Source organism: Neolamprologus brichardi, chromosome 2, assembly GCF_056152115.1.
Source record: "Neolamprologus brichardi isolate AB-2024 chromosome 2, ASM5615211v1, whole genome shotgun sequence".
In the NCBI taxonomy this organism is placed as follows: domain Eukaryota; kingdom Metazoa; phylum Chordata; class Actinopteri; order Cichliformes; family Cichlidae; genus Neolamprologus; species Neolamprologus brichardi.
In genome coordinates this window covers 27138698-27154024 of record NC_142105.1, presented here as the reverse complement: position 1 = coordinate 27154024, position 15327 = coordinate 27138698, and the positions used below count along the sequence as shown (strand labels likewise).

Here is a 15327-nt window from a genome sequence, read left to right as displayed (position 1 = left end):
CCCAGATCCAGCCCGAGATCTTTAGCGATATTTTCAATAACAGATCCGCGTTTCAGCTCCTCTTGTATAGAATAGCTCAGATCTCCGTTTGCGTATTGGATTATATTAAAGAGAAAAACAAAGCAAAGGCTTTGACAAAGACGCTGTCTGTGCGCCATCCTATGACAACACTACAGAAGTTAAAACACGTTATCTTAAATCTTTTAAAAACAAGTCCCTGGATCAGTATATTTCCATTTTTTTTGTCGCTGGTATTGTAGACTGCAGAGAATAGAATGGTCGAACCCACTGATGGGTGGTGTGCAAAGTAGGTTGAAATTCCCCTGCTTTGCTGGTGTATAGTGACACCCTGAGCATAAATAGCACATAACAGTTTTGCAGAAAACATTTTTGCTTGATCCGTGAAGATATCATTTCTCTTTCATACTTTAAGAAAAACATTTTGACGCGGGTATTCAAACACAGCTGTATGAAGGCAGGATAGTGTAATTTTTTCTTCACTACTCTTTATGTGACTTTTTTTCATTGATGTTTACAGGCTACATTAAATGGCACTATCTCTCATCCGAATCAAAACTTTGAAAACATACAAATGCTTCGTATATTTTTCCACGCATCATTTACATTATAGCTGCATTTTTTAACATTTTGCCATTGCTTGAAAGTCAGTCTTGGTTTTCCTGTTAAACTCTCCCTAAATAGTCTGGATAACTTTTAGAATTTTGTCTTGAGACGCCCAAAAACCCTGCCCTTAACTTATACGAAGACCATTAAAGAAACATTAGTTCACTAAAAATATGCAATGAATAATAACAGAAAATAACAAAGAACCAGTGCTTTCAGTGTTTCAGTAAAAAATGTCAATACAAGCATTACCTCAGTTACCATGAGATTTAAAATAAAGGAGGGATATTACTACTTCTTTCATGAAGAAACAACTTCTATAAATATGTACAATTCGCTACCGAGAGTCATGTATAACGTGAATTGTCACTCTGTGACCTCAAACAATTTTATCCGGTTACACTTGTGATTCTACTTTTCCTTATTTTTAATCGTAGTTAAGAATAGATGTGATGTCATAGCAAAATCTTGTTAGGAAAATGGAACACACGTCTCCATAAAAACAAATGAAACTGTTAAACTGTAGCCTAAAAATAAAAAAAAATTAAAAAGTTATACATAAAACATAGCAGCACAGCAGCACAGCAGCGCATTCCCCATGAAAATACGTCACAAGAGGAAACAAAAGGTTCAGCACCAAGGATAGCATGGACTAGGCCTGCTCAGCACCAAGGACAGAGACACAGAGCACCAGCTGCATGTCGGCTCCAAAGACACAGACAAGGGCAACTGATAAACTCATTGCAAAGTGGAAAAACAGCAATTCCAACTGCCTCTCTGCCTCTCGAACAGAAGAACAAGAAAAGTATTACAAGTTTGACCAACGCTGGCTAACTTTAATTGAAGCACAGATACTTTTGGCCAATTAAATAAACAATAAAACAAGACAACATAAACTGTGTTTCAAAGCTGTTGAGTCAACATGTACCAACAGTATAAGTTCAACGAACCCTGCCATTCATTAGACAGGTTTGTAGAATTGTTCTGTTGTCAGAAAACACAAATTTTACAAAAGTTATTCTTTTATTTATTGCTGTGATGGAACTGTCTAAAATATACTAAATGTCCTGCAGGAGATCTAAGCTGATATCTGATGACAACAGAGGACATGGGCATGTGTCATAATCTGTGTAATACTGAAGGTGATAAGTAAGAACATTAGAGCATTTTCGGGATATTTCCTCTAAGAAACCCTTAACAGCTTAACTGCCCAAGGTATTATTTTGTCTGGCCTTTTAGCAAAATGATCAAAGAATGCCTAACCAAAGTTTTCATTTAAAAACTACTTAATTTAATACTGTCATACACATACTCAGAAACCTGTCAAGTAAAGAGTTCACTTTTTAACTCTTCTATTCAATACGTTATGATGGACAGACCGTAACTCTCAAGAACATAACACCGCACAAAGTAAGTGTTAAGAAAATAAGGGTACAAGTACAAGAATAAAAACTAACAAGAAAAAACACGATCATATCAAGAAACAGAGGATTAACATCAAGTGAAAGTATCTATTTTTTACTTGTACAGCGGTCTGTTTCTTATTTAAAAGCAAAGTTTAAGAACCACGTGCGAAAAAAAACACTGCTCAGTATGAGTGTTTTATCAAAAAGAGAAAATAAAATATTGAAGTTCCTTACTTGGCAAAAGTATCACAGTCTCCAAACGCTTCGAAATTAACCAATATTTACAAGCTGTACAGTTATTGAAAATAGGACATGCGATATCTTCCTACCTTAGGAGACATATCGCCATCTCCAAACACATCTGTAAAGTCTGATGGACTTTTCTTCAGAGTCTGGTCAGCAGGCAGCGTGTTGTCATTGTATGATGTCACAAACTTAAAGTCACTGGTTCTAGAACCTGTGGTTAGGTAAGCGTCATAGTTATAAGTGCTGCGTAAAGTTCCTGTGCCATCAACATCTGCGTAATTAGGAGGAAGATAACCGCTGGGGATGGCAACTGCTCCGTCAAACAACAGTCTGGGCTTTCTCCTGCGACAAAACCTCAAACCCAGGATGATGATGATAAAAGTCAGGAAAAAGGTGGACACAGACACCAGTGCGATGATCAGATAAGAGGTCAGTTTGGAATTGCTCTCATTATAAGACAGATCCTTCAGTTCTGGCACCTCAGCCAAGTTATCAGAAATGAGTAAATACATGGAACAGGTGGCAGACAGAGAGGGCTGTCCGTTATCTTTCACTGCCACTACAAGGTTCTGTTTCATGCTGTCAGATTCAGAAATGTCCCGCTGTGTCCTGATCTCTCCGCTGTAGACACCAATAGTAAAAAGTCCCGGATCAGTGGATTTGACTATATGATAGGACAACCAAGCGTTCTGTCCGGAGTCTGCGTCCACCGCGATCACTTTGGACACCAGAGAGCCTCCGTGTGCAGCTTTGGGGACCAGCTCGGTCATGAAGGAGTTGCCCTCTGGGGAGGGGTACAGGATCTGAGGAGAGTTGTCATTCACATCTGAGATGAACACACTCACGGTCACGTTGCTGCTGAGAGGAGGAGAACCGTTGTCTCTGGCCATCACGTGGACTTTAAAACTCCTGAACTGTTCATAATCAAACGACCTCACAGCGTGGATCACACCCGTGTCTCCGTTCACAGACAGATACGAGGAAACCGGGGCACCGTTCACCTCACCAGCTAACAGAGAATAAACCACTGTACCGTTCTGTCTCCAGTCGGGGTCTCGAGCACTAACGGAACATAAAGTGGAGCCCGGTTTGTTATTCTCACTCACATATGCACTGTACGACTGTTCCTCAAACACAGGTGGGTTGTCGTTGATGTCAGCTACAGATAACTGAACACTTTTAGAAGAGGACAGAGGTGGAGAGCCCTCGTCAGTGGCAGTGATTGTAATGTTGTAATCAGACACTAGTTCGCGGTCCAGTTGTCCTGTAGTGACCAGAGAATAATAGTTTTTAATAGAAGGAACCAACTTAAAGGGGACACCCTGCTGGATGGAGCAGCGGACCTGTCGGTTATTCTCAGAATCTCTGTCCTGAACGTTAATGATGCCCACCTCTGTACCAGGTGGCACGTTCTCAGGTATGGGGTTAGTTAGTGATTTCAAATTGATGGCTGGTGGGTTGTCATTGACATCAGTTATATCTATAATTACTGTACAATAAGAGGTAAGACCCGGTCCGTCCTTTGCTCTTACTCGCAGCTCTATTGAAGTCTCCGTTTCATAATCAAGTGACCCGACAACTTTTATCTCTCCTGTCTTACGATTAAGTGAAAACAAAGATACATGCTCATCAGAGACATGATCGAAGTTATATGTAATATCACCATTTGGGCCAGTGTCTGCATCAGTTGCGCTCACTGTAACCACTACGGTATCTACAAGAGAGTTTTCAGGCACACTGGCTTCATAAACGGCCTGGCTGAACACTGGGGCGTTATCATTAGCATCCAGCACAGTGATGTGAATAATCGCAGTACCTGATCTCTGAGGAGATCCACCATCTACAGCTGTAAGCACTAATTCCAGCTCTTTCTCTTTTTCTCGGTCTAATTCTTTTACCAAAACCAATTCGGAATGTTTCCTTCCACTAACATCTGTATTTACATTAATGGTGAAATGCTCATTGTTTTGTAAATTGTAACGTTGCACAGCGTTTGTGCCTATGTCGGCATCGCGGGCTTCCGTAAGTAAAAATCTCGCTCCTTTGTCTGCCGATTCTGTTATTTCAATTGAAATCAGATCCTCACTAAACTCTGGCGCGTTATCATTTATATCTTGCACATGAATACTGATGCGATGAAGCTCTAAAGGGTTTTCCAGCACAAGCTCCTCTTTTAAAAGGCAGTTGGCTTTTTTACCACAAAGACTTTCCCTGTCGATCCTGTAACTGACAGTCAAATCTCCGGTGCTCAGATTAATATCACAATACCTTTTATCGTCCCTGTCTGTGTCAATGCGGACTTTACGCGAGGAAAGAGTCGCAATCCCAAGACCCAGATCTTTGGCGATATTCCCTATCACAAATCCGCTTTTCATTTCCTCTGCGATAGTGTAGCTCACGTCTCCATGGGCGAAATGCAAGGCCACCAAAAGGAAAACCACACAATAGCAATTCATAGCCAATCTTCCGTATACTGCAGTTCCCATGATCGATCAAAGTTTAATCTTTTCCTGTAAAATTCCTTGAAAGTGATCAAAAATAGTGCTCTTTTTAAATACTCTAAATAATCCCAGCGTTTGCCTTTTGTAATGCCCTCAATATAGACACGCTACACCAAAATAAGGCTTTGCAATGGCAGAAAAGAATGGATGAAGAATAGAGACCTCCTGTCTTTGTTGGTGCACAGTGACACCAAGAGTTTCGTTAAATTATAGCACCGCAAACCCAAACAAAAGGCCAGCTTCGAGTTATAACGCCGTTATTAATCAATAAAATTATTGACACTCTAGGGACTTCGGTGTTATTTGGTCATTCATACTGATTTCTTTTTTTTTTTCTTTTCCAATTGTGGTACGCATTTTCAATGAAATAATAAACCACATATAAAACAAATCCATGTGTAATCCTGCAAAGAGAAGTAAAAGTACTAAATCTATAGAAAGCAACTTGTGTGCACATGAGCCAAAATAAAAGACCTTAAGGAATAGTGGCAATATACTATATTCATTATCGACCATCTCTCAAGCACACTTCAAGGAAGACCTCTAGTATCAATTTCTACATCAGACATAAAATAAGTTCCTGAGAAATCAATAAAAGGGAACCACAGATATTGCCCTAATGTAAACTGCTTCACTTATTCAATCAATGCTGCATTTTTCTTTTCTTTTTTTTTCATCACTTTTTGCATATAGAAAAATAAGAAATTTGATTCAAAAATGCCGAAAACAAATATTATAAGCGATACCCTTTGATAATATACAGCAGAATCAAATTTAGTAGCTCAAGGATGTTCCATATAACTTGTTTCATTGAGTTTCTTTAACAAACAACCTAAAATATCTGGACAAAGAACAATGACTTTCCACTATCACCATCGGAATAAGGTAAAACTTAGAGAAACAAATATCTTGCATAAAGTGCATGATTAGTGAGGGTATTAACTCTTAAATCCACTTCTAAATTCAAGCAGGTAGGAATGAACCAATGCTGTTGCCATGTGTATTCAAAAAATAAAAGACCAACAAGTTAGAGAAATACATCCTTATTTTTTGTAAATCTTAAATTACCAAGAGAGATTAGATCCTGTATCATGTAATAACTAAAGTATCTTCTTTTCTTAGTAAACAAAGGTTGTCTCACTCAATGTCTGGTAATAACCTAATGTAAAAACACCAAGCATTAAATAGTGAAATCTGCAGGTCTGGAATGAGTTAAGACATTTGTATGTTTGTTTGTTTGTTTTTCCTGTGCTGTTAATGATGAAAACCTTCCTATGCAATAATTTGGTGTAACATCATAACTTACCAGTTTATATGTATAAAAAACTAAAAGTTTCACAACATCAAAGTATTATTTAACAGCGCCAGTGCTATTCAGTGGTCTGAATGTCAGGGTTGGTTATTGAGTAGAAAAGGAAAAGCTGCTATTGAGAATTCCAACAGGGATTAACTTTCAGCATGTGTTTTGAAATGATATTATTTAGCAGTTTGCATTGTCTTATAGTTCTCCAACCACCAGACAAGACTGTGCATTCTCAAAGTATTGCATGCTGATACTGGAATTATGCATCTGTTGTTTTTAATTTGTTCTCTCAGTTAGAAGTTACAGAATAGAGAAAAATATAATTTTAAAAATAGAATTGTTGCATTGTTTGTAGCATAAAAGTATGAAAAACTAATGCACTGACAGTTCAGCTTCATCTGCATTGCAGTGATTAGTCATTTGGGTGAAAACCGAGACGCACAAAGTCAGGTAACACCACTGATAATGGCACAAGTTTGACCCAACTCATTGTACCCTCAGAGGTCAGAACTTTTATGAACCTGCTGTTACAAAAGTGAATATTATACAATACTATAAAAACACATGTTGCAACATCAAATATTCAGTAATTTAAGAATGATTTCTCTCATATATATTTGAAAGCTGCTCTTGCAAATAAGACTCTAATGTAGATGCATAGTAAAAACTTGTCCCATAACCTCTTAACTTCCTTAGCAGAGAGGATAAACAAAACATTAACATCAAATTAATAAACACCATGAAATGATACCAGAACACTATTCTAGAGGATCATCTAAATGGTTGTATAAAGTCAGAGAGTTCAGATCAATAGAGAAGAATAAAGATGTGTCATCAATCACAAAAACATAACAGGGCCCTACTTTTAGGAAATCTTGTTCTTAACCAAATAATTTACAAACTCTGATGGACTTTTCCTCAGAGTCTGGTCAGCAGACTGCAGTTGTAACACATGAAAAATCCAAACTCTAAAGTTAACCAAATCTCATGTCTCAGGTGCATATGAAGCAATTCTGAATACAATTTACATTCAGTAATAACTTAAAAAGACAACTTAACAAGCAGTGTGATGTTCATAGGGAACTCTGAAAAGTCAGTTAAGTGTTTAGATAAGTATGCCTAACATTTAATCAATGATGGAATATAATCTCTATAGAAACCATATCCTATAATCTTAAACTAAAATTTAATTGTTCTTATGCATAAAATAATACAGCCAGAAGCCACACAGCGTAGGGAAAAACAACTGCATGTTCCAGAAAAGTTTATAGTCCTCTTAACATTTTTCTTTTGATTTTAAGAGAACACAAACCCAGTTTAGGAGTTTTAATCTGCCTGGTGTCATACTACCCCATTAAACTGGTTATTTAATATGATATTTGATGGTGGAAAAAAGTTGATATGAATTAGTAAGGCTGGAAGACATGAACACATGAGCCTAGTTCAAAAACATGTCCTCCTACCTCCAGAGTCTCCAAAGAATCTCCAAAAGCATCAGCAAAATCTGATGGACTTTTCTTCAGAGTCTGGTCAGCAGGCAGCGTGTTGTCATTGTATGATGTCACAAACTTAAAGTCACTGGTTCTTGAACCTGTGGTCAGGTACGCATCATAATTGTAAGTGCTGCGTAAAGTTCCTGTGCCATCAACATCTGCGTAATTAGGAGGGAGATAACCACTGGGTATGGCAACTGCTCCGTCAAACAACAATCTGGGCTTTCTCCTGCGACAAAACCTCAAACCCAGGATGATGATGATGAAAGTCAGAAAAAACGTGGACACAGACACCAGCGCGATGATCAGATAAGAGGTCAGTTTGGAATTGCTCTCATTATGAGAGATATCCTTCAGTTCTGGCACCTCCGCCAAGTTATCAGAAATAAGTAAATACATGGAACAGGTGGCAGACAGAGAGGGCTGTCCGTTATCTTTCACTGCCACTACAAGGTTCTGTTTCATGCTGTCAGATTCAGAAATGTCCCGCTGTGTCCTGATCTCTCCGCTGTGGACACCAATAGTAAAAAGTCCCGGATCAGTGGATTTGACTATTTGATAGGACAGCCAGGCGTTCTGTCCGGAGTCTGCGTCCACCGCAATCACTTTGGACACCAGAGAGCCTCCGTGTGCAGCTTTGGGGACCAGCTCGGTCATGAAGGAGTTGCCCTCCGGGGAGGGGTACAGGATCTGAGGAGAGTTGTCATTCACATCTGAGATGAAAACACTCACGGTCACGTTGCTGCTGAGAGGAGGAGAACCGTTGTCTCTGGCCATCACATGGACTTTGAAGCTCCTGAACTGTTCATAATCAAACGACCTCACAGTGTGGATCACACCCGTGTCTCCGTTCACAGACAGATAGGAGGACACCGGGGCACCGTTCACCTCACCAGCTAACAGAGAATAAACCACTGTACCGTTCTGTCTCCAGTCGAGGTCTCGAGCACTAACAGAGCATAAAGTGGAGCCCGGTTTGTTATTCTCACTCACATATGCGCTGTACGACTGTTCCTCAAACACAGGTGGGTTGTCATTGATGTCAGCTACAGATAACTGGACACTTTTAGAAGAGGACAGAGGTGGAGAGCCCTCGTCAGTGGCAGTGATTGTAATGTTGTAATCAGACACTAGTTCACGGTCCAGTTGTCCTGTGGTCACCAGAGAATAATAGTTTTTAATAGAAGGAACCAACTTAAAGGGGACACCCTGCTGGATGGAGCAGCGGACCTGTCGGTTATTCTCAGAATCTCTGTCCTGCACGTTAATTATGCCCACCTCTGTACCAGGTGACAAGTGTTCAGGTATGGGGTTCGACAGTGACTTTAGATATATTACAGGTGGGTTGTCATTCACATCAGTAACATCTATTATGACTTTAGCATAGGAAGTTAATCCTAAACCATCTTTCGCAGTTATGCGAAGCTCAAACAATCTCACTGTTTCATAATCAACTGTGGCGGACAATTTTATATCCCCTGTTTTATAATCTATGGCAAATATTGACTTAACGTCTTCTGGAACGTGTCCAAAATCATATGTAACTTCTCCATTTAGTCCCTCATCTGCATCAATTGCTTTTACTGTCAGCACAACAGTACCCATGGGAGAGTTTTCTGACAGACTGGCTTTATAAACGGCTTGGCTAAACACTGGCACGTTATCATTAGCGTCCAAAACAGTAATGTGAATGACCACGGTACCTGATCTTTGAGGGGAACCACCATCTAAAGCGGTCAGAAGTAGACTGATTTCTTGTAATGTTTCACGATCGAGCTCTTTGTTAAGGACAAGTTCCACAGAATTGGTTCCAACTCCAAGGAAAAAATATTCATTCGTCTGTAGGTTGTATGATTGAACTGAATTTTTACCTATGTCGGCATCGTGCGCTTCTTCTATTGGAAAACGAGCACCTTTTGACGCAGATTCTCTAATATCTATATGGATCAAATTCTTATTAAACTGTGGGGAGTTGTCATTTATATCCTGGACATGTAGGCTGATTCGCTGCAGTTCTAATGGATTCTCCAACATGAGTTCTTGTTTTAAAACGCAGGATGCTTTGTCTCCACACAGGCCCTCTCTGTCAATCCTTTCGGCAACAATCAGATCTCCGTTACGGAGGTTTATTTCACAGAATCGTTTGTCGCTTCCTTCTGTATCAATACGAGCCTTTCGAAGAGATAGTGTATTTACGTCGATGCCGAGGTCTTTGGCGATATTTCCGATCACAGTCCCGTGTCGCATTTCCTCTGTAAAAGAGTAGCTTATATTCCCGCTGACAAAATACAAACAAAAGAAGAGTAAAGCAACGACAAGGGTGTGTATTCCAAATGTCGCGTTAACCATCATGACATGCAAATATTTCCTCTGTAATGCGCAGGAATACAGCAAACACACAAATATTATTTAAGCCAAAATCAGCACAATCTAAAACCACGTCTGCGCGTCCTTCGATGACCAACTGCGGCACATTAAAACACATTCTGTCTCGACAAATAGGTGTGGATTTTAAGATAGGCAAGGTGGACAGCGACATCGTGAGTCTAATTTAAAAATTGCATTGAGCAGCAGCCCTGTACAAGGCGCATGGAAGCGTTTATGGACGAAAGTTGAACCTTAATTTAAAAGTAAAAGTGTATATTGAAGTGTGCAGACAGATAAAAAATAAAAAATAAAAATTGCATTAATCCGAAAGGTCGCTGTATACTGAGCAATGCTGCCAATGGAAACTCATATCTGCGAAAGTTTAGATCATTATTGTATACAAAATGTGGTACAAATTAAAGTTTAAATATCTGTGTTCACTGAAAATGTGTGGCCACGATTTACATGATAACTTTTGAAAAACAATTAAATGTTTGTAGACGGTGGAAAAGCGTTAAAAATGCTTCAAACTACTGAAATAGTTTTATTTTTATTTGTTTTTTAAGCTACTAAAAATGCTTGAGTAATTTTCGAAATATTTAAATTAAACATTAATCTCAATTGACATTTCTGTATCAGAACAGAGACTCGAGAAGGAAAAGCAAGAAGATTTTAATGGCCACAACGTTTTATAATATTCAAGAACTTTACCTCTGTGATCATTTCCAATAAAAATGTGAACATATAAGTCAATAATTGCAACATTTGAAAAAAGAAAAGAAAAGAAAGAGGAGAAAGTTAAACAAAGACCTGCACTTCCACTATTCTGAAAGCAACTTGATAAAGGTGTGAGAGGTGTGACCTGAGTCTGGGAACCGACCCTGGGAGGCGGGGCTGGGGCAGGTGCAGGTAATTAGTCGATCTCTTGTGTGAACCTGGAGCTGTGTGACTCCCTGGTCTAAGCCGTGTTGTTTCTCTTTTTTTAACTTTTCTATGAAGGCTATATGTGGGTCCCATAGCCTTGTATATGAGTGGCAGGTCACAGAAAATGTTCCGCTTGAATTTTGGTAGTTTGGTAGAGGTTTAAAGTTATTTACCGCTTTAGGAGGAAAACAGTGTTTTATTCCTATGGAGAAACCTTTAGCGGACTCCGCCTCCGCTTGCCTATACTTATTAGGGTGCGACCCTAACCTGGAGACAGGTAACTGAAACACATACATGAAGAGAATTTGGGGGGGGGATATTCCTTCTGAGGTAGATTTTTCTGTGCAAGTGATGTCCTGTTTTAATTTACAGATAATTTGTTTTAAAACTGGTTTAACTTGACAGCAAAGCGCTGAGGACTATTTTGACGGTTGTGGTTGTTTGTTCATTTTGTTTATTTGTTTGTCTTTCATTGTAAGAGTGACTAGTTTTTAATAGATTCCCCGCAGCGCTTATCCTATCTTCCACTTACAATCGTACAATTTTATAGTTTTAAATATATTTAATAAAGTAGAGCTTTTAATTGTTTGGGTGCTACTCTTACATGTTTAGAAATATTTTATTTTGTATTAGCATTAAAATCCCTGTAAACTGACTTTATGCCTACGGCTAATCCCTATTGAAATGGGTAACTACCTCGGGTCACAAATGGTTTGCTAAAATATGGGTGACATATTATTTAGCTCATATATATGTAGGTTTAAACACAAGAAAACAAGTTCAAAAGAAACTTTGAGAATATGTTACACACGAAGACTCGAATCTGAAGAGCATGTGTACATTAGGAAGCAACTGTAGAAAACATGTGAGCGACTGCACTTTTAAAATTAGATCATGGGAAGATCTGCGTAATATACAATGACAAGAGAAACAGAAAAGCTGAAACAAAGGGGGCGCGTGTCTAAACACAATAGTGCTATCACTACTTGTTTTTGTACAACTAATACTTACTTTTGTAAGACATACTATTTTCCCCTATGTCAAAATGTAAACTTTTCGTTGATATAGAGGACCGTAAAGACAGCAACCCATTAAAACAAAACCAGGAGAAATGATTTGAACAACATCAAGAAATTTTCCCTTCAAAAATAGCAGTAAAAATAATGTCAGAGGCAACAGGCAAAGTGTGATAAATACTATAACGGAATTTTAGGAAAAGCGAAAAAAAGATTGACTGGAGGAAAGAGTGAACGTTTCATCTGTTAAAATAATGTATCGAACATTTGACACCCTTACCTCAGGAGAACCACCACAATCTCCAAACACATCAGCAAAGTCTGATGGACTTTTCTTCAGAGTCTGGTCAGCGGGCAGCGTGTTGTCATTGTATGATGTCACAAACTTAAAGTCACTGGTTCTTGAACCTGTGGTCAGGTACGCGTCATAATTGTAAGTGCTGCGTAAAGTTCCTGTGCCATCAACATCTGCGTAATTAGGAGGAAGATAACCGCTGGGGATGGCAACTGCTCCATCAAACAACAATCTTGGCTTTCTCCTGCGACAAAACCTCAAACCCAGGATGATGATGATGAAAGTCAGGAAAAAGGTGGACACAGACACCAGCGCGATGATCAGATAAGAGGTCAGTTTGGAATTGCTCTCATTGTAAGACAGATCCTTCAGTTCTGGCACCTCAGCCAAGTTATCAGAAATGAGTAAATACATGGAACAGGTGGCAGACAGAGAGGGCTGTCCGTTATCTTTCACTGCCACTACAAGGTTCTGTTTCATGCTGTCAGATTCTGAAATGTCCCGCTGTGTCCTGATCTCTCCGCTGTGGACACCAATAGTAAAAAGTCCCGGATCAGTGGATTTGACTATTTGATAGGACAGCCAGGCGTTCTGTCCGGAGTCTGCGTCCACCGCGATCACTTTGGACACCAGAGAGCCTCCGTGTGCAGCTTTGGGGACCAGCTCGGTCATGAAGGAGTTGCCCTCCGGGGAGGGATACAGGATGTGAGGAGAGTTGTCATTCACATCTGAGATGAACACACTCACGGTCACGTTGCTGCTGAGAGGAGGAGAACCGTTGTCTCTGGCCATCACGTGGACTTTAAAACTTCTGAACTGTTCATAATCAAACGACCTCACAGCGTGGATCACACCTGTGTCTCCGTTCACAGACAGATAGGAGGACACCGGGGCACCGTTCACCTCACCAGCTAACAGAGAATAAACCACTGTACCGTTCTGTCTCCAGTCAGGGTCTCGAGCACTAACGGAGCATAAAGTGGAGCCAGGTTTGTTATTCTCACTCACATATGTGCTGTACGACTGTTCCTCAAACACTGGTGGGTTGTCATTAATATCAGCTACAGATAACTGAACACTTTTAGAAGAGGACAGAGGTGGAGAGCCCTCGTCAGTGGCAGTGATTGTAATGTTGTAATCAGACACTAGTTCGCGGTCCAGTTGTCCCGTGGTCACCAGAGAATAATAGTTTTTAATAGAAGGAACCAACTTAAAGGGGACACCCTGCTGGATGGAGCAGCGGACCTGTCGGTTATTCTCAGAGTCTCTGTCCTGAACGTTAATGATGCCCACCTCTGTACCAGGTAGCACGTTCTCAGGTATGGGGTTAGTTAGTGATTTCAAATTGATGGCTGGTGGGTTGTCATTGACATCAGTTATATCTATAACTACTGTACAATAAGAGGTAAGACCCGGTCCGTCCTTTGCTCTTACTCGCAGCTCTATTGAAGTCTCCGTTTCATAATCAAGTGACCCGATAACTTTTATCTCTCCTGTCTTATGATTAAGTGAAAACAAAGATACATGCTCATCAGAGACATGATCGAAGTTATATGTAATATCACCATTTGGGCCAGTGTCTGCATCAGTTGCGCTCACTGTAACCACTACGGTATCTAAAAGAGAGTTTTCAGGCACACTGGCTTCATAAACGGCCTGGCTGAACACTGGGGCGTTATCATTAGCATCCAGCACAGTGATGTGAATAATCGCAGTACCTGATCTCTGAGGAGATCCACCATCTACAGCTGTAAGCACTAATTCCAGCTCTTTCTCTTTTTCTCGGTCTAATTCTTTTAACAAAACCAATTCGGAATGTTTCCTCCCACTAACATCTGTATTTACATTAATGGTGAAATGCTCATTGTTTTGTAAATTGTAACGTTGGACAGCATTTGTGCCTATGTCGGCATCGCGGGCTTCCGTAAGTAAAAATCTCGCTCCTTTGACTGCCGATTCTGTTATTTCAAATGAAATCAGATCCTCACTGAACTCTGGTGCGTTATCATTTATATCTTGCACATGAATACTGATGCGATGGAGCTCTAAAGGGTTTTCCAGCACAAGCTCCTCTTTTAAAACGCAGCTGGCTTTTTTACCACAAAGACTTTCCCTGTCGATTCTGTCACTGACAGTCAAATCTCCGGTGCTCAGATTAATATCACAATACCTTTTATCGTCCCTGTCTGTGTCAATGCGGACTTTACGCGAGGAAAGAGTCGCAATCCCAAGACCCAGATCTTTGGCGATATTCCCTATCACAAATCCGACTTTCACCTCCTCTGAGATAGTGTAGCTCACGTCTCCATGGGCGAAATGCAAGGCCACGAAAAGGAAAACCACACAATAGCAATTCATAGCCAATCTTCCGTATACTGCACATCCCATGATCGATCAAGGTTTAATCCTTTCCTGGAAAATTCCTTGGAAGTGATCAAAAACAGAAATTGTTATATTCTAAATAATCCCAGCGTTTGCCTTTTGTAACGTCCTTAACCTAGACACGCTACACCAAAATAAGCCTTCGCAATGGCAGAAAAGAATGGATGAAGAATAGAGACCTCCTGTCTTTGTTGGTGCACAGTGACACCAAGAGTTTCGTTAAATTATAGCACTGAAAACCCAAACAAGAGGCCAGCTTCGAGTTATAACGCCGTTATTAATCAATATAAATAATGACAATCTAGGGACTTCGGTGTTATTTGGTCATTCATACTGATTTTTTTTTTTCTTTTCCACCTGTGTTGCGCTTTTCAATGAAATAATAAACCATATTTAAAACAAATCCATGTGTAATCCTGCAAAAGACAAGTAAAAACTATAGTTGCTTACAAATTCAAACCGATACTAATCCATCTGCAAGGGCTGTTACTAAATCTATAGAAAGCAACTTGTGTGCACATGAGCCAAAATGAATGACCTTAAGGAATAGTGGCAATATACTATATTCATTATCGACCATCTCTCAAGCACACTTCAAGGAAGACCTCTAGTATCCATTTCTACATCAGACATAAAATAAGTTCCTGAGAAATTAATAAAAGGGAACCACATTTATTGCCCTAATGTAAACTGCTTTACTTATTTAATCAATGCTGCATTTTATTACATTTTTTAAATCAATTTTGTGTATAGAAACATAAGACATTTGA

At 39.7% G+C, this 15327-nt stretch overlaps 2 protein-coding genes across 2 annotated transcripts; both read right to left on the bottom strand.

Annotated features, from left to right (window-relative positions):
• Positions 1 to 7486: 7486 nt before the first annotated feature.
• Positions 7487 to 9820, bottom strand: LOC102789085 (protocadherin gamma-A11-like). The gene has a single exon (XM_087851821.1). The coding sequence runs from the start codon at positions 9818 to 9820 to the stop codon at positions 7487 to 7489; it is 2334 nt and encodes a 777-aa protein (XP_087707947.1).
• Positions 9821 to 11756: 1936 nt separating this feature from the next.
• LOC148106169 (protocadherin beta-15-like) lies at positions 11757 to 14533 on the bottom strand. Its single transcript, XM_087851817.1, has 2 exons — positions 12161 to 14533; positions 11757 to 11768 (listed from the first exon to the last, which is right to left on the bottom strand). Exons 1-2 carry the CDS (start codon positions 14531 to 14533, stop codon positions 11757 to 11759), a joined length of 2385 nt encoding a protein of 794 aa, XP_087707943.1.
• Between the last annotated feature and the right edge of the window lie 794 nt (positions 14534 to 15327).